Source organism: Mytilus trossulus, chromosome 11 (assembly GCF_036588685.1).
Source record: "Mytilus trossulus isolate FHL-02 chromosome 11, PNRI_Mtr1.1.1.hap1, whole genome shotgun sequence".
Taxonomy (NCBI): Eukaryota; Metazoa; Mollusca; class Bivalvia; order Mytilida; family Mytilidae; genus Mytilus; species Mytilus trossulus.
This window is the reverse complement of record NC_086383.1, coordinates 67,662,447-67,679,165: the sequence shown is the minus strand read 5'-3', so window position 1 is coordinate 67,679,165 and position 16,719 is coordinate 67,662,447. Positions and strand designations below refer to the sequence as shown.

Below are 16,719 nucleotides of genomic sequence, written 5' to 3'. Positions count from 1 at the left end.
TTTGAAAATATATTTTGTTGATTTTGTGGGTACAAGTGAACTACAAGATTATAAGTTCATTGAAAGACAATTTTCTTTAGGCTTGTATGTACACTTTGAAAAAAACAACACCAAATTTTAATATCAACGAACATTTAAGTTTTTCTTAAGGTGGTACCTAACACTACAGGGAGATGACTCTGTAAAATCAGCTAGACATTTTAATTACGTTGTGTTGTAAAGGAAATATTAAACTTCTCAATGATCAAAATTGGTGTTTGTCAAACTGCTATATAACCAGTGTAATTTTTCTGATAAAACGGTTGGTTCAAATTTTTTAAATTTTTATATTTTTGTCAAAGGGTCAAAGTAAATACTTTGTCAAAATTTCAAGGAAATTAACGAGCCAAATTAATTTTAGTTAAAGTGTTGGGTACCACCTTAATATACAAAAATTGGTACCCATGAACATAAATAAATCCACGATAATGATATACACTTCTGCTGTACATTTTTGCAATCTTAACATAAAATGAGGAGGTATATAATAATCTGAGTCTTATATTTTCCAGGGAATCTTTAGAAGCATTGTTACAAAGAGCAGTTGCTCACTGTCCTAAAGCTGAGGTCTTATGGTTGATGGGAGCTAAATCTAAATGGATGGCAGTAAGTTAAATCTGCCATTTTGGTGAAGAAATAATTCCTTCATGTCATACTTTATGCTCATTTTAACATGGATTTATAGGCATTATATTTGTCAATATTTTACACTGAGCATTAGGGTAGATACTTGAAGACCATTTAAACTGATGGGTCAGACAAAACTTATTCCTCTCTCTATAAAATCCTCCTGAGGTTAGGACCACATCAATTGCTTGATAATTCACAATGGGATATTCTTACACGATCAAAAATCAACAACAATGTGGCAAATAAAACAACAACAAAATGACAAGCAAAAGTCAACAAAGCCCCACATAGATAGTAAAGACTGTGCAACCAAACCCCACCATGGACGTTAGCTCATACATAATTGTGATGTAGTGTGAAAGTAACAAATTCTTCATTTTATTTTCTTTCGTTTATTACAGGGAGATGTTCCTGCTGCCAGAAGTATTTTAGCTTTGGCTTTCCAGGCCAATCCTAACAGTGAAGAGATCTGGTTAGCTGCTGTTAAGTTAGAGTCAGAAAATAATGAGTATGAGAGAGCTAGAAGACTTTTACAGAAAGCCAGAGCTAGTGCCCCAACAGCTAGGGTAAGTTGAAGAGCTCCATGTGAGCTTATGCCATCACTTGGCATCTGTTGTTGTCCATCGTTGTCTTAAAGTATTTATAGAATCTTCTTATCTGAAACTACTGTGCCAAATATCTTCAAACTTAAACGTATGTTCCTTATGGTATCTAGTTTATGAATTGCATCTGAAATTTTGATCCACCAACAAACATGGCTGCCATGGCTAAAAATAGAACACAGGGTCAAATGCAGTTTTGGCTTATATCTCAAAAACTAAAGAATTTAGAGCAAATCTGTCAATGGGTAAATTGTTATCTAGAATTTTATTATAGATAAAGATAAACTGTAAACAGCAAAAGTGTTCAGTAAAGTAAAATCTACAAGTTTATATGACAAACATTTTCAATTGACCCCTTGAGGAGTATTTGCACTTTAAAGAAAAATTTTCACAATTTGTTCACCCAGTTTTTTTACTGAATGAGTTTTAGAGTATCTTGTATAAAATTTGTATTTTATTTCCTTGTACGTCCAAAGCATAGCCACTATGGCTGAAATGGAATATCAGGTTAAAGTGCATTTTTTTGCTTTGGAAGAACATATGAGATACAAAGAACATTTAAATGGAATTTTTAAGCCACTCATTAATAGAAATTGAAAAGCAAAAATAATATTGATGAAATATTTGAGCAATAAATTACAGGTGAGTGAATCCAGCTCTTGAGAGCCTCTTGAAAGCCTCTTGTTTTTTGTCTAGTTCAACAAAAAGAAGTTCCCTTTGAAATTAAGTAGTCAACTATATAAATTGGTAGGCTCTAAACATAATGTATTCAAGGTTCGAAATTAGCAGGGTCAACTCGCCAATGGCCCCATAAACTTTGTGTGGGCTACTTAAATTTCTGCTTTTCTAGTAGAGAACTATATATATCAGCTACCAAAATTTAAGCTGTGGGCTACCATGCCAAATTTTTTACTTCAATCCCTGGTATTTAGTATAAACATAACGTGACGGTACCCAAATTGCACCTATTTTGACAGTTTTTTCACCTACGTTTTTTTATGATCAAGAAAACAATGTCCGTACTGTGTTTATTTTGTAGCCCTATCCTTCTTTATTGAATAGGTACACCAGTTTAATTATTAATCCATATTGAGTCATAAAAAAATGGGTTTGAATAAACCTCAAAACTACACATGATTTTGTAATGAGGAGTACCCAAATTGCAGCCATGCTTAAATGCACATCGTCAAAAGTCTAATAACCGAGCTTTTGTTTAATTTCTTCAAATATTTTGAACAATTGGATATTAGTCTATGCTTTATACTCTTCATATTTTACGAAATGGATACTTATAATACATTGTATTTGGTAATTTTAAAAAGATGACGTTTTGATGACGTCGCATGGTGACGTTTTCGTACATTTTGCTTTTTCAGTAAACAGTCCATCTGTTAATAAATACTGTGAACGTTTAGTGTATATCTAAATATGTTTACCTATGTTGAAAGATGTGCATAGTATCAAATAATAAAAATACAAATTGTTTAGTCTCTAGGAAATCTTGTAGGATTTCCGTGGCTATTTTTTCTAAACAGGTGCAATTTGGGTACTTGGTGCAATCTGGGTACCCTTACGTTATACCAAGCTTTAAACTTGTCACAATGGGAGATAACTGTGAAAATACTGTTGACATGAACAGACAATTAATTCATGTTTATTTTTATGCAGGTCATGATGAAGTCTGTGAAATTAGAATGGTGTTTAGGAGAAATACAGAACTCTAAAACATTACTGGTAGAAGCTGTCAGACATTATTCAGACTTTCCAAAGGTAAATATCTATTTTCATAATTTCTTAATCATTTTTCACAGAAAATCTATTATTTTTGTTAAGATAAAAGAAAATTATCAGGCTGTGGTATTATTTTCACTCATGCATAAATTCCTAAATAGTTGAAAGCAACTGAAATTGTAGATTTAAAAGTTTTGTTCTAGATTGTTTATCTGGCATGAAGTTTCGATAACATTAACTGGAAACTAAAGTACACATTTTCATTTTGATGTGAACTTTTTAAAATAGATGCCAAAGTAGGGTTAATGATTTACTTAAGGATGTTTGCTTGTCATGTTTTGGAATTTTTGTCAGATTTTCGAAATCCTCTGGTTTTATCCATCTGAATGCCTTAAATAATTTTCCCATTGACCCCTGTTTCTCCTTTTATAAATCTTTTACATGTATAATTATAAGAGCTATTTGAAGAAGTCTTAAAAAATCTTATTTATTTTTTAATAGTTTTTGAGAACTTTAACTTGTCAATGAAATAGCTATGAAAAATCAAGAGAGAACATTTTCCCGCCAACATTTCAATGGGTAAAAACAAGCACATTGACCTCTATATTTTTTTTGCTTTTTCGATTCCTTAATTAATTCCCTATCAATATATACTAGTGTTATGGAAAGTTAAATATTTTGAAACTGAGTAGCAAACTTCCTTAACATGGAAAGGTGATAGCGTAAGCAGGGAATGGTGTTCTTTAAATACATATTTGTGCTTTCTAATGTTTAAAAGACTGAATAGTTAATACAGTCTTATTTTACAGTTATGGATGATGAAAGGACAGATAGAAGAACAACAAGGAGAGAAAGAAGCTGCTAGAGATGCTTATAATCAGGGGGTGAGTTACTTAAGGGAGAGAAAGAAGCTGCTAGAGATGCTTATAATCAGGGGGTGAGTTACTTAAGGGAGAGAAAGAAGCTGCTAGAGATGCTTATAATCAGGGGGTGAGTTACTTAAGAGAGAGAAAGAAGCTGCTGGAGATGCTTATAATCAGGGGGTGAGTTACTTAAGGGAGAGAAAGAAGCTGCTGGAGCTGCTTATAATCAGGGGGTGAGTAACTTAAGGGAGAGAAAGAAGCTGCTAGAGATGCTTATAATCAGGGGGTGAGTTACTTAAGGGAGAGAAAGAAGCTGCTGGAGATGCTTATAATCAGGGGGTGAGTTACTTAAGGGAGAGAAAGAAGCTGCTGGAGATGCTTATAATCAGGGGGTGAGTTACTTAAGGGAGAGAAAGAAGCTGCTAGAGATGCTTATAATCAGGGGGTGAGTTTCTTAAGGGAGAAAAAGAAGCTGCTAGAGATGCTTATAATCAGGGGGTGAGTAACTTAAGGGAGAGAAAGAAGCTGCTAGAGATGCTTATAATCAGGGGGTGAGTTACTTAAGGGAGAGAAAGAAGCTGCTAGTGATGCTTATAATCAGGGGGTGAGTTACTTAAGGGAGAAAAAGAAGCTGCTAGAGATGCTTATAATCAGGGGGTGAGTTACTTAAGGGAGAGAGAGAAGCTGCTGGAGATGCTTATAATCAGGGGGTGAGTTACTTAAGGGAGAGAAAGAAGCTGCTAGTGATGCTTATAATCAGGGGGTGAGTTACTTAAGGGAGAGAGAGAAGCTGCTAGAGATGCTTATAATCAGGGGGTGAGTTACTTAAGGGAGAGAAAGAAGCTGCTAGTGATGCTTATAATCAGGGGGTGAGTTACTTAAGGGAGAGAAAGAAGCTGCTAGAGATGCTTATAATCAGGGGGTGAGTTACTTAAGGGAGAGAAAGAAGCTGCTAGAGATGCTTATAATCAGGGGGTGAGTTACTTAAGGGAGAGAAAGAAGCTGCTAGAGATGCTTATAATCAGGGGGTGAGTTACTTTAGGGAGAGAAAGAAGCTGCTAGAGATGCTTATAATCAGGGGGTGAGTTACTTAAGGGAGAGAAAGAAGCTGCTAGAGATGATTATAATCAGGGGGTGAGTTACTTAAGGGAGAGAAAGAAGCTGCTAGAGAAGCTTATAATCAGGGGGTGAGTTACTTAAGGGAGAGAAAGAAGCTGCTAGAGATGCTTATAATCAGGGGGTGAGTAACTTAAGGGAGAGAAAGAAGCTGCTGGAGATGCTTATAATCAGGGGGTGAGTTACTTAAGGGAGAGAAAGAAGCTGCTGGAGATGCTTATAATCAGGGGGTGAGTTACTTAAGGGAGAGAAAGAAGCTGCTGGAGATGCTTATAATCAGGGGGCGAGTTACTTTAGGGAGAGAAAGAAGCTGCTAGAGATGCTTATAATCAGGGGGTGAGTTACATAAGGGAGAGAAAGAAGCTGCTGGAGATGCTTATAATCAGGGGGTGAGTTACTTAAAGGAGAGAAAGAAGCTGCTAGAGATGCTTATAATCAGGGGGTGAGTTTCTTAAGGGAGAAAAAGAAGCTGCTAGAGATGCTTATAATCAGGGGGTGAGTTACTTAAGGGAGAGAAAGAAGCTGCTGGAGATGCTTATAATCAGGGGGTGAGTTACTTAAGGGAGAGAAAGAAGCTGCTAGAGATGCTTATAATCAGGGGGTGAGTTACTTAAGGGAGAGAGAGAAGCTGCTAGAGATGCTTATAATCAGGGGGTGAGTTACTTAAGGGAGAGAAAGAGGCTGCTAGAGATGCTTATAATCAGGGGGTGAGTTACTTAAGGGAGAGAGAGAAGCTGCTAGAGATGCTTATAATCAGGGGGTGAGTTACTTAAGGGAGAGAAAGAAGCTGCTAGAGATGCTTATAATCAGGGGGTGAGTTACTTAAGGGAGAGAGAGAAGCTGCTAGAGATGCTTATAATCAGGGGGTGAGTTACTTAAGGGAGAGAGAGAAGCTGCTAGAGATGCTTATAATCAGGGGGTGAGTTACTTAAGGGAGAGAAAGAAGCTGCTAGTGATGCTTATAATCAGGGGGTGAGTTACTTAAGGGAGAGAAAGAAGCTGCTAGAGATGCTTATAATCAGGGGGTGAGTTACTTAAGGGAGAGAAAGAAGCTGCTAGAGATGCTTATAATCAGGGGGTGAGTTACTTAAGGGAGAGAAAGAAGCTGCTAGAGATGCTTATAATCAGGGGGCGAGTTACTTTAGGGAGAGAAAGAAGCTGCTAGAGATGCTTATAATCAGGGGGTGAGTTACTTAAGGGAGAGAAAGAAGCTGCTAGAGAAGCTTATAATCAGGGGGTGAGTTACTTAAGGGAGAGAAAGAGGCCGCTAGAGATGCTTATAATCAGGGGGTGAGTAACTTAAGGGAGAGAAAGAGGCCGCTAGAGATGCTTATAATCAGGGGGTGAGTTACTTAAGGGAGAGAAAGAAGCTGCTAGAGATGCTTATAATCAGGGGGTGAGTTACTTAAGGGAGAGAAAGAAGCTGCTAGAGATGCTTATAATCAGGGGGCGAGTTACTTTAGGGAGAGAAAGAGGTCGCTAGAGTTGCTTATAATCAGGGGGTGAGTTACTTAAGGGAGAGAAAGAGGCCGCTAGAGATGCTTATAATCAGGGGGTGAGTTACTTAAGGGAGAGAAAGAGGCCGCTAGAGATGCTTATAATCAGGGGGTGAGTTACTTAAGGGAGAGAAAGAAGCTGCTGGAGATGCTTATAATCAGGGGGTGAGTAACTTAAGGGAGAGAGAGAAGCTGCTAGAGAGGCTTATAATCAGGGGGTGAGTAACTTAAGGGAGAGAAAGAAGCTGCTAGGGATGCTTATAATCAGGGGGTGAGTTACTTAAGGGAAAGAAAGAAGCTGCTAGGGATGCTTATAATCAGGGGGTGAGTTACTTAAGGGAAAGAAAGAAGCTGCTAGAGATGCCTATAATCAGGGTGTGAGTGCTTTATACTGGTCAAATAAATCTGTTACATGTCCAACTTTCATTTGAATCTAGAAGAATATCATTGATGAAATGATTATCATGATTATTACTTGTTCAGTGGAAAATTGCATGCAGGTTCAGGTCTTGACAATTTCACCTTTTGTTTGAATCAATGACTATTTACAATTTTATGCACCATGTTTATGCACCATTTATGGGCATTATGTTTTCTGGTCTGTCCGTTCCTATATTCGTCCGTCTGTCCTGCTCCAGGTTAAAGTTTATGGTCGAGGTAGTTTTTGATGAAGTTGAAGTCCAATCAACTTGAAAATTATTACACATGTTCCCTATGATATGATCTTTTTAATTTTAATGCCAAATTAGAGATTTTACCCCATTTTCACGGTCCACTGAACATAGAAAGTGATAGTGCAGATGGGACATCTTTGTACTAGGGACACATTCTTGTAAATATTTGAATCTGTGACCTTTCACTTTTTATCTGAATCTTTGACATTTTCACCTTTTATTTGAAACTGTGACCTTTTGTTTGAATCATTAGAAATTTCACCTTTTGGTTGAATCTTTGACATGTTCACTTTTTGTCAAACGCAGTGACATGTTCAGCCTTTGTTTGAATTAAACATTTTCTATTTTTTACTGAATTGGTGAAATTTTCACCTTTTAGTTAAATCTGTGACATTTTCTCCTTTTTTTCTGAATCTTTTTTGATTTCCTGTTATTGTCACATTTGAACTGGCTTTTTCACCTCTGATCTTAGATTATCTTATATTCTCACCTTTGACCAAGGATTGACTTATATTTTCACCAGCTTTGATCCTAGTTTTAATGACAGGTTGACCTTTGATCTCTGGCCTTTGATAATTAATTCCAAGCCAAACATTAACAATGAACACTGCCTGCATTACGAGGCAATAGTTTTACTCTCTTATGTTACTGGTGAGTGAATTCAGGACGATGTTCATTGAATATATTGACAAGAACCAGTCACCATGATAGATAATGAAAACTCTGCATTACATTATGACTCCTACTGTTAATATCTCGACTCTAACTCTTTATGTGTCTGTATGTTCTATTTTAAACACAATTTACAACTAATATATATAATGAATATTGAAAACCTAATTAACATGACAAGTTTTTAGAAATACTCTATTAAAATGACATTTTATAACCAGTAGCCAAAAGTGAAAGCTTTCACATTGATTAAAATTAGATAATTATAATTAATCGTATAATCTCACTATATTTCCCCATCACATTATTTTTCACACCTTTAGTAGAGTGGGGCGCCCATTTTCGCCGGGAACACAATTTTGAGGTGTAAAAACTTCAAAGGATGGCTGAAATGGAAGACATATACCGGTAAATGATATTATACAACAAATATGATTATTTTTTAAAACTTAGACAAAATTGCGGCACCTACTGAAAAGGACCGAAAAAGGGACAACAATTTTCGGCAAATTTTCTGGATAAAAAACATGAATTCAAAGAAGTATTTTTAAGTAGTTCTTTGACTGAATGCCCTAAATTTCAGTTCTTAACACATTTGAAAAGTCTGCTATTCATCTATAATGAAATTGATTTGATCAATGACAATGTTGTTTAAAGCTGTGGTTATTTGGTTTTAAATAGATGTGTAAAAACGGCGAATATGTGTCCCCCATTGACAAAAAATCAATTTCGAACACCCTTTAATCTATAATTTTCAGATGATAATATTCAAACAAACATGTTTTCAAGCTTAAGAATATTTTGCATTTGAAGTTATCTTTATAAAGAAATATCAGTATACTTCAAAAACATTTAGACTTGAACATAAACTGTACAAAACATCAAAAGATGTGGCGAAAATGAGCACCCCACTCTACGTATCAAGGATAAAAGTCTGTCAAACTGATATTTAGTAATTTCATAAATAAATGAATATGTCACAAATCCTTAATTATCGAATATCACTAATAAAAATAACAAGGCATATCTTGTCTTCACATCTACGGGTATCAAATTTCTGTATTTGTAAAAAATAAGAAATTAGAAGATGTGGTATGATTGCCAATAAGACATCTCTCCACCAGAGACCAAATAACATGGAAGTTAACAACTATATATAGATCACTGTACCAACTTTAACAATCAGCAAAGCCCATACTGCATAGAAAGCTATAAAAATTCCCAAACTGACAAATGTAAAACAATTCAAACAAGAAAACTAATGGCCACCATGATTTTCTAAAGAGAATGATTAAATAAAAAAAAGAAAACCAAATCCACCTGATGTTAAATTTTTCATATTATATTGTTGAGTTTGGCTAAACTGACAAGTCTGTCTACAGTTTTATCTCGCCTTGACGGAGTCGAAAAGCGAGACATAGGTATGCTGTTTCCTGTGTCAGTGACAGCGAATTAGTTTGTGATTAGGTCTAGTTCATGGTGAACCACTAGTGGTAGGTCAATGATATTTGGTATGCAGTTGTATTAGCATTGGCACATCTCATTACTATGGAGATTATTTGGCCCAGCCCTCTCAGTCAAGGTCTATTGACTTTAAAACTTTTCATAGTTTACATGTATTAGTTTGTGATTAGGTCAATGTATGGGGAACCACTAGTAGTAGGTCAATGATATTTGGTATGCAGTTGTATAAGCATTGGCACATCTCATTTCCATGGAGATTATTTGGTCAATGTCTATAGACTTTGAAAATTTTGCTAAGTTAACATGTATTAGTTGCAAGGGGAACCATTAGTTGTAGGCCAATGTAAATTTGTGTTCAGTTGTATAAGCTTTGGCATATCTCATTTCCATGGTGAATATTTGGCCCTGTCCCCTTAGTCATGGTCTATTGACTTTGAAACTTTTGCTTAGTTTACATGTATTAGTTTATGATTAGATCAGTTTAAGATAAACTGCTAATGTTAAGTCAATGATACTTGGTATGCAAATGTATTGGCATTTAAAAGCATTGTTTCCATGGAGGTTATATAGCCCCCACCCCTGATCATGGTTCATTGACTTTGAAACTTTTACATAATTTACAAGGTAATGTTTGTGTTTAGGTTTGTTTAAAGGGAACGACTTATAATGAGTCATTGGTATTTGGTATGCAGTTGTATTAGCATTGGCACATCTCGTTCAATGGAGATTGTTTAGCTTTTTACCTCCAGTCATGGTTCATCGACTTTGAATATTTACATGTTAAAGTACTGCTATAATAATTTTAATTTCAACATTCGCATTATCAAAATTACAAAAAGGCGAGACATATCTCTGTGATAACAGTTTATTTAAAAAATTTGATTTAAATCAATAGTTTTAAAAAGATTCTACATATAATTATCTACAGATGTCAAGAAATTTCAATGTTGTGTATTTTGGCGTCTGCTTTGCCTTTGAAAGTGTCACACCCAACCCATATTAACCCTTTGTTGTCAATATCTAATGAGTAAGGAAAGATAACTCCTTGTTCTTTCATGTTTTTACATGTTATTAGAGTTCCCTCCCCTGATAGAACATGGATTCCATGGCTGACACAGTCAGCTACTATCACCAGACCTTTTGATGTTGTCACGATATCTCTAGGGTCAAAAGGTCGTTTGGTATTATTCATTGGAGGGTGACCTTGATAAATCCACTGAAGTGTACCGTCTTGTCCCAGATTAATAATTCTCCCGGAATCGTCTGCTATAACATCAATCACCACAATATCTTTGTTTGTATTGGTGGTTATTCTGTATGGAAATGTTAACATTTCGTCTCCGAAGGATTGTTTCTGTTTTCCGTCCATTCCATAGACCATGATTTTTCTGAAGCTATCGTCTCCCAAGTTATACATATGTCCACGATCAGTAACACCTAACAGAATTCTGTTGTCTTTCGTGACGTGAATAGCACGAGGCAAAAGTCCAGTTGAAACGGAGAATACTGATTTTATTTTCCCAGACTTCATCAGCATTTTGACCTCACATGTGTCGCGCATCGACAAGAAGATATCATTGTTAGATGAATTAGACATGTCAAAGATGTCTGCAGAAATTTCGTGTAAAGTTTTGATATTGTTATCTTCAAAGGTAATCTGTCGTAATATTTTAGTGTTGAAATTTGAAATCCAGATGGAAGTCTCACCAAGGATACGTAACCGGTATATAAAACTCAAGTCAGAATCGTAACTATTGACAACGGTCAAGGTTTCATTAGGATTTTTATATTCCGTAACTACTCCAAATAATTGCGCCATGTTTTCTGTACTCAACTCCCCTTTTTTGAATTCCATTTTGTCCTTTTTAGCCTGATCACGAAGGCTCTTGGCATATTTTTTTATCATATCAATAGCTTCTCTTTCTGATTGGTCGATTCTGATGAGTATATCTGACTCTGGTGCTTGTCCTTTCTTTGATGCTTGGCCTTTCTTTGCCATATTGCCTGAATAATAATCTCTGCGTCAAAGGTTAAGATCAGATTTACAAATGCTCACAGTTTTTCACTTTATGCTTTGTCTAGTTTCATGTTTTCACATGTTATGAAAAAGCTCACCTTGTGCTAGTACTGTGCAGAACTTATTAGATTAGTAGTTCCAACTTCCTGTCCTTCTAGAGAACTAATTCTTTGGTATGTGGATGAATAACTCAATGAACAACTATTTCACACAGTCAATTTACTCTAATCCTATCCAGTTAAAAAAAATATCAATATTTTACTGCACAGGTAAAAGGAAAGTAATGTTTAAATATATCTTTGTTTATAGCAACAACATAAACAGTTCTAAAAATAGAATGCTAACAATTTAAATTTATTTGTTGAAATATTGATTTTTCACAAGGTGGATCTTCCTGGCTTTTAAATTTTTTAAATTAATTTTAAATGTTCTTTTATATCAGAATATATCTAAAATAAGGAGGAGGGGGACAGAAAGGGGGAACCATACTCAGACACTATCTTTTTAGAAAATAAATTGATGGAAAGTTGGGTATTAGGAAAATAAACTGTTAGGGAGCTACCATTTGTGATTTTTAGGGGAGGACAATTTAGGACGACAATTTAGGTAAAAAAAAGTCAGGATAAACTAAAAAAAAAAGGCAGGACCGAACAGAGGTAAAAATAAAAAGGCAGGACAGAGATTACAGCTAAAAAAAATGCAGGACAAAATTTTTCATCCTAGCCCCCCATAAAAATCAAATGGTAGCTCCCTTATGAGATTTCAAACATTTATTTGATACAAAGGCAACTTTAATAGTTGATAATGCAAGAAGCATTTATATAGGGTAAGGTGCCAATTTTAAGACAACATGAATTATATCATTAGGAATAAGGAGGGGGGAATGGTTGAAGTCCTTCAAAGGTTCTGTACAAACTCATGCTTTTATAGACTTGACTATTTGTTGTTGATTGTTTACTTTGTTATAGTAAGGTTTTTTTTCTTGGTGGAAGTCTGCTCTCACAGTTGAACTGTTTGATATTTTTGATTATTTCTGGTTTCTTCTTATGTTTAATAGATTTTGTGCATCTCAATTAGATTAATAAAATATTCAGGTAAACATACTGATATATGAAATTGAAATACAGCGTACTAGTATGTAAAATAACGATACAAAAAAATACACATATGTTACTTTCTGCCTGGAATTTTGCTATACACATTTTAGAATATGAAATTGTAAATTATTATATGAATTAAAGGCAAACTTATATGACCAAATGACCAAATAGTACTGTGTTTTATTAGCAGCGTTCTCCCTATGGTATTTAACTGTTGTACTCTGGTGCTAAATTTCCACCATCATGTGCTATCTTGGATGATTTTATAATAGAACTAGAACACACCCGTAATATTGCGGGTCCGTGACTGAATTAAAGTATATAACAATGCGTAAGCCTTATTTTAGTATTGGTATTATCAACTGATAAAGTCATACCGATTATAAGATACATAGTTTTCTCTGCTTTTGCAAGAAATTTCTGTTTGAACCCGTCGACCTGGAACTGGTGAATTATTGGTATTTATTAATAATTTGGAAAACAAAAGGTCCTGAAATGGAGTATTTTTTAATCAACAGCATTGTAAATAAAGTTGAATTCTTGTATTCGCCCGCTAACAAATTGAAAACTGTACCTATGTCTACCCTTTTTTAAGTCCAGATTTTTAGTTTTCGTATTGTTATTCTAGAAAGTCTGATTACAATAGGGAACAATTTGACAATGATTGAATTTAGAAGTGTCAACCCTGTGATTATGACCCGTTTGCCTAAGACATCTTTTGGTGGTGCGCCAGTCAAATGCAGAACGTACAGATAAGTTAATAGGTAACAGCCAGGTGAATACCCGGAACTTGCTAATTATTGGCAATATTAATTAAGTGGAAAACAAAAGGGTCTTGAGTGGTGTAATTTTTAATCTAAACCATTGCCCTAGCTATATTAGTTATATTTAAAGTTGAATTCTTTGATTTGTCGTTTTTACCCGAGGACGGCTGACAAATTCGACCTCCTAATTTTAGTATTTATATAGATATATAAATTAAGGACCTTTTTTTTCAAATTTTATTTTTGAAAACCAGTGCTATGTTAATTTCCATAATACCATTTAAAAATTCTGGAGAGAACACAGACATGAGAAATAAGTTCCTCAAAATTTAAAAAAAAATGAAATAATAAAGCAAATATTATTGTAGATTCATATAACACTAAACACTGACACTATCTAAAAGTAAATACAGTATCATACAATTTTATTTTTATATTTTCAGCTTAAAAAATGTCCCAAGGCAATACCATTGTGGCTGTTATTATCCAGACTAGAGGAAAAGAATGGACAGTTAATTAAAGCTAGATCTATCCTAGAGAAAGCTAGACTCAAAAATCCTCAGGTCCCTGATCTATGGTAAGAAACAAATCCTCAGGTCCCAGATCTATGGTAAGAAACAAGAGAGCATTTCATCGTGCATGTATAGGGCAAGCTGTGTTATCTGACACACTGGGGGACTAGAGAAAAAATGTTAGATTAAGCAGGGTGTTGGAATACTTTTAAAAGTCTGTTCTGCAAAGATAGGCCTATTTGGGACCCTGAAAAATGTCAGTTATAATGTTGGAATATATCGTTCTCAACCACAATAAGTGAAAAATGTACATAGGATATTGAGTTAATTATTATTAAATATATATCTTTTAACAACATATTTTTTTTAAGGGAGGGGGATTTGTCTTCGAGTGGTCTTAGTAGTCGACCTACTGTATCTGCATCACTAGTTGGTCAACCCTGAGGTTTGAATCCTTCACGTTGCAGGTGTAACCAGCTCCAATCTTAATTGACAATGATTGCATTAGTTTTCCTACTGATGGTCAGTGGTTCTCTATAGCTTTCTCCAATAATAACAATTGACCACCATGAAATAACATAATAGTTCTGAAAGACAATCAATCAATATTTACCTCCTGCTTTCCTATAGTTTGAATTGTGAGATATAGAATACATAGCATGACAGCATTATAAAAGAAGAAGATGTGGTATGATTGTCAATGAGAAAACTCTCCACAAGAGACTAAAATAAAACTTGACACCATTTGCGAGTATGGTCTTGAGGAAACAATGATAGTCCGTCAGACGGGGACGATTAATGGCTGACCTGTGTTAAGAGAGAGCCATATCTCTTGCACGTTAAAGACACCCTTGTAGATTTCGAAAAAGTGTAGGCTAATGCCGCTACAAGGCAGCACTCGCACCCGCAAAGTGGAAAGGGATTAATATAAGTTGCAAAACTTGTTTCCCAATCCACTATAAATAAATATGTTTAAACTAAAATAAAACAGATTTTACTTCAAACAATTTTTTTAACATGGTACCAAACACAGTGACTAAAATAATTTGGCTCATTAAATTTCATAAAATTTTTTACAGCATACTTTGACAAAAATTGCAAAACAAAATCCAAAAATTTGAACCACACATTTTATCAGAAAAATTTCATTAGATATATAGCAGTTTGACAAACACTTATTTTGAAAATTAAAGCTTTATATTTCTATAACAATAGAAGGTGATTAAAACGTTAAGCTGAGTTTTACAGAGTCATCTCCCTTTAGTGTTATATAGATAGAGGAAGATGTGGTATGAGTGCCAATCAGACAACTCTCCATCCAAATAACAATTTATAAAGGTTAACCATTATAGGTCAAAGTACGGTCTTCAACATGGAGCCTTGGCTCACACTGAACAGCAAGCTATAAAGGGCCCCAAAAATAAGTAATGTAAAACCATTCAAATGGGAAAACCAACAGTCTAATCTATATAAAAACGAGAAACGAAAAAACATGTATGAACTACATAAACACACGACAACTATCTTAAATGGTTTTTTACTAGAGAATGGTCTAAATTAATTATAGCTCCTGTGTGTTACAATGTGAATCATGTTTGTTTGTAGGTTGGAGGCAGTCAGGGTAGAGAACAGAGCTGGCTTAAAGAATATTGCTCAAAATTTGATGGCACGAGGTAGGCTAAAAAAAATTCACATAATTCTCTCAAATGAAATGATAGTCCTAAACATTGGGAATATGAACATCAAGCATCAGTTGTCAAAAAGATGCGTAAATATTGTTGATGAATGCTACATTGTACTACGAAGTTCAAAAATATTCATTGAATACCATTTTTTATGCTCCACCTATGATAGTGAAGGGGCATTATGTTTTTTTGGTCTGTGAGTCCGTTTGTCCTTCTGTCCCACTTAAGGTTAAAGTTTTTGGTCAAGGTTGTTTTTTATGAAGTTGAAGTCCAATCAAATTGAAACTTAGTACGTACACATGTTCCCTACGATATGATTTTAATTTTAATGCCAATTGAGTTTTTACCCCAATTTCATGGTCCACTTAACATAGAAAATGCTAGTGCAAGTGGAGTACCAGGTACTAGGGACACATTCTTGTTTTTGTGAATAGTTCAACATTGAAATTTTCAACAAAGTATATATTTTCTAAATATATATGCAGACTTTTACAATATCAAATATTCACTTACACAATTTTCCATGAAAATGTGTATCCAAGAAAACTAAACGAATCCACACTTATTCAGTGTATCAATTCTGTACCAAACTCTCCAAACTTATTTTGCAGTAGCACCACTTAATTAATAATGAGCAAAATGTTATCTTTTCATGCAGCTCTACAAGAATGTTCAAATTCTGGAATATTGTGGGCAGAATCTATAGCTATTGAACCAAGACCACAGAGAAAAACCAAATCAGTCGATGCTTTGAGAAAGTGTGAACATGACCCACATGTATTATTGGCAGCATCAAAGTAAGGAATGTTTCTTGGTTCTGATTTATGAACTCTTGCCTGAGAAATTTATATCTGTTAATTTTGTGAAACCAATCATGGTCTTGTTAAAAACGATATGATGCCCACTTAGTCTCTTCTGAGGTTTGACTGTACTGGTCTCATTGATGCATGTCATCTTTTATTTGTTAATTTTCTGGTCTGAAGGAAAGTCTCCAGACTAGCCATATTATATTTTACAGATACATATTTTGGAGAAAGTAAGGTCCATAGGACAGTCCAATTTCACTGTACTATATGTGCATTTCAAACATAAGTGTCTCTACAGTGATGCCTAAAGGCAAAATATTTTAGAATCCAAAATGTAATACAAAGTTTATTTTACATATGCAAATTCTGGACTGAGGTCCATAAGAAAGTACCTGAGCTAATGGAAATTTATTATACAGATATAAATCTGGGCTAAGAGGAAGATCTGTAAAGCTAAGTATTCCCAGGACAGTCATAGATCCAAAAGAAAGTATCTGGAATAAATATAATTTTATTTTACAGATTTATATTCTGGGCCGACATGAAGA

The 16,719-nt window shown here is 34.7% G+C and overlaps 1 protein-coding gene across 1 annotated transcript in view; it reads left to right on the top strand.

The window, feature by feature from the left end:
- LOC134691457 (pre-mRNA-processing factor 6-like) overlaps nt 1–16,719 on the top strand; it is a 34,101-nt gene that overhangs the window by 14,773 nt on the left and 2,609 nt on the right. The window contains exons 16-22 of the mRNA XM_063551997.1: nt 552–645; nt 1,071–1,235; nt 2,940–3,041; nt 3,812–3,886; nt 13,612–13,745; nt 15,286–15,353; nt 16,024–16,162. Coding sequence (XP_063408067.1) covers nt 552–645; nt 1,071–1,235; nt 2,940–3,041; nt 3,812–3,886; nt 13,612–13,745; nt 15,286–15,353; nt 16,024–16,162 — 777 coding nt within the window. The remainder of the gene's footprint in view (nt 1–551; nt 646–1,070; nt 1,236–2,939; nt 3,042–3,811; nt 3,887–13,611; nt 13,746–15,285; nt 15,354–16,023; nt 16,163–16,719) is intronic.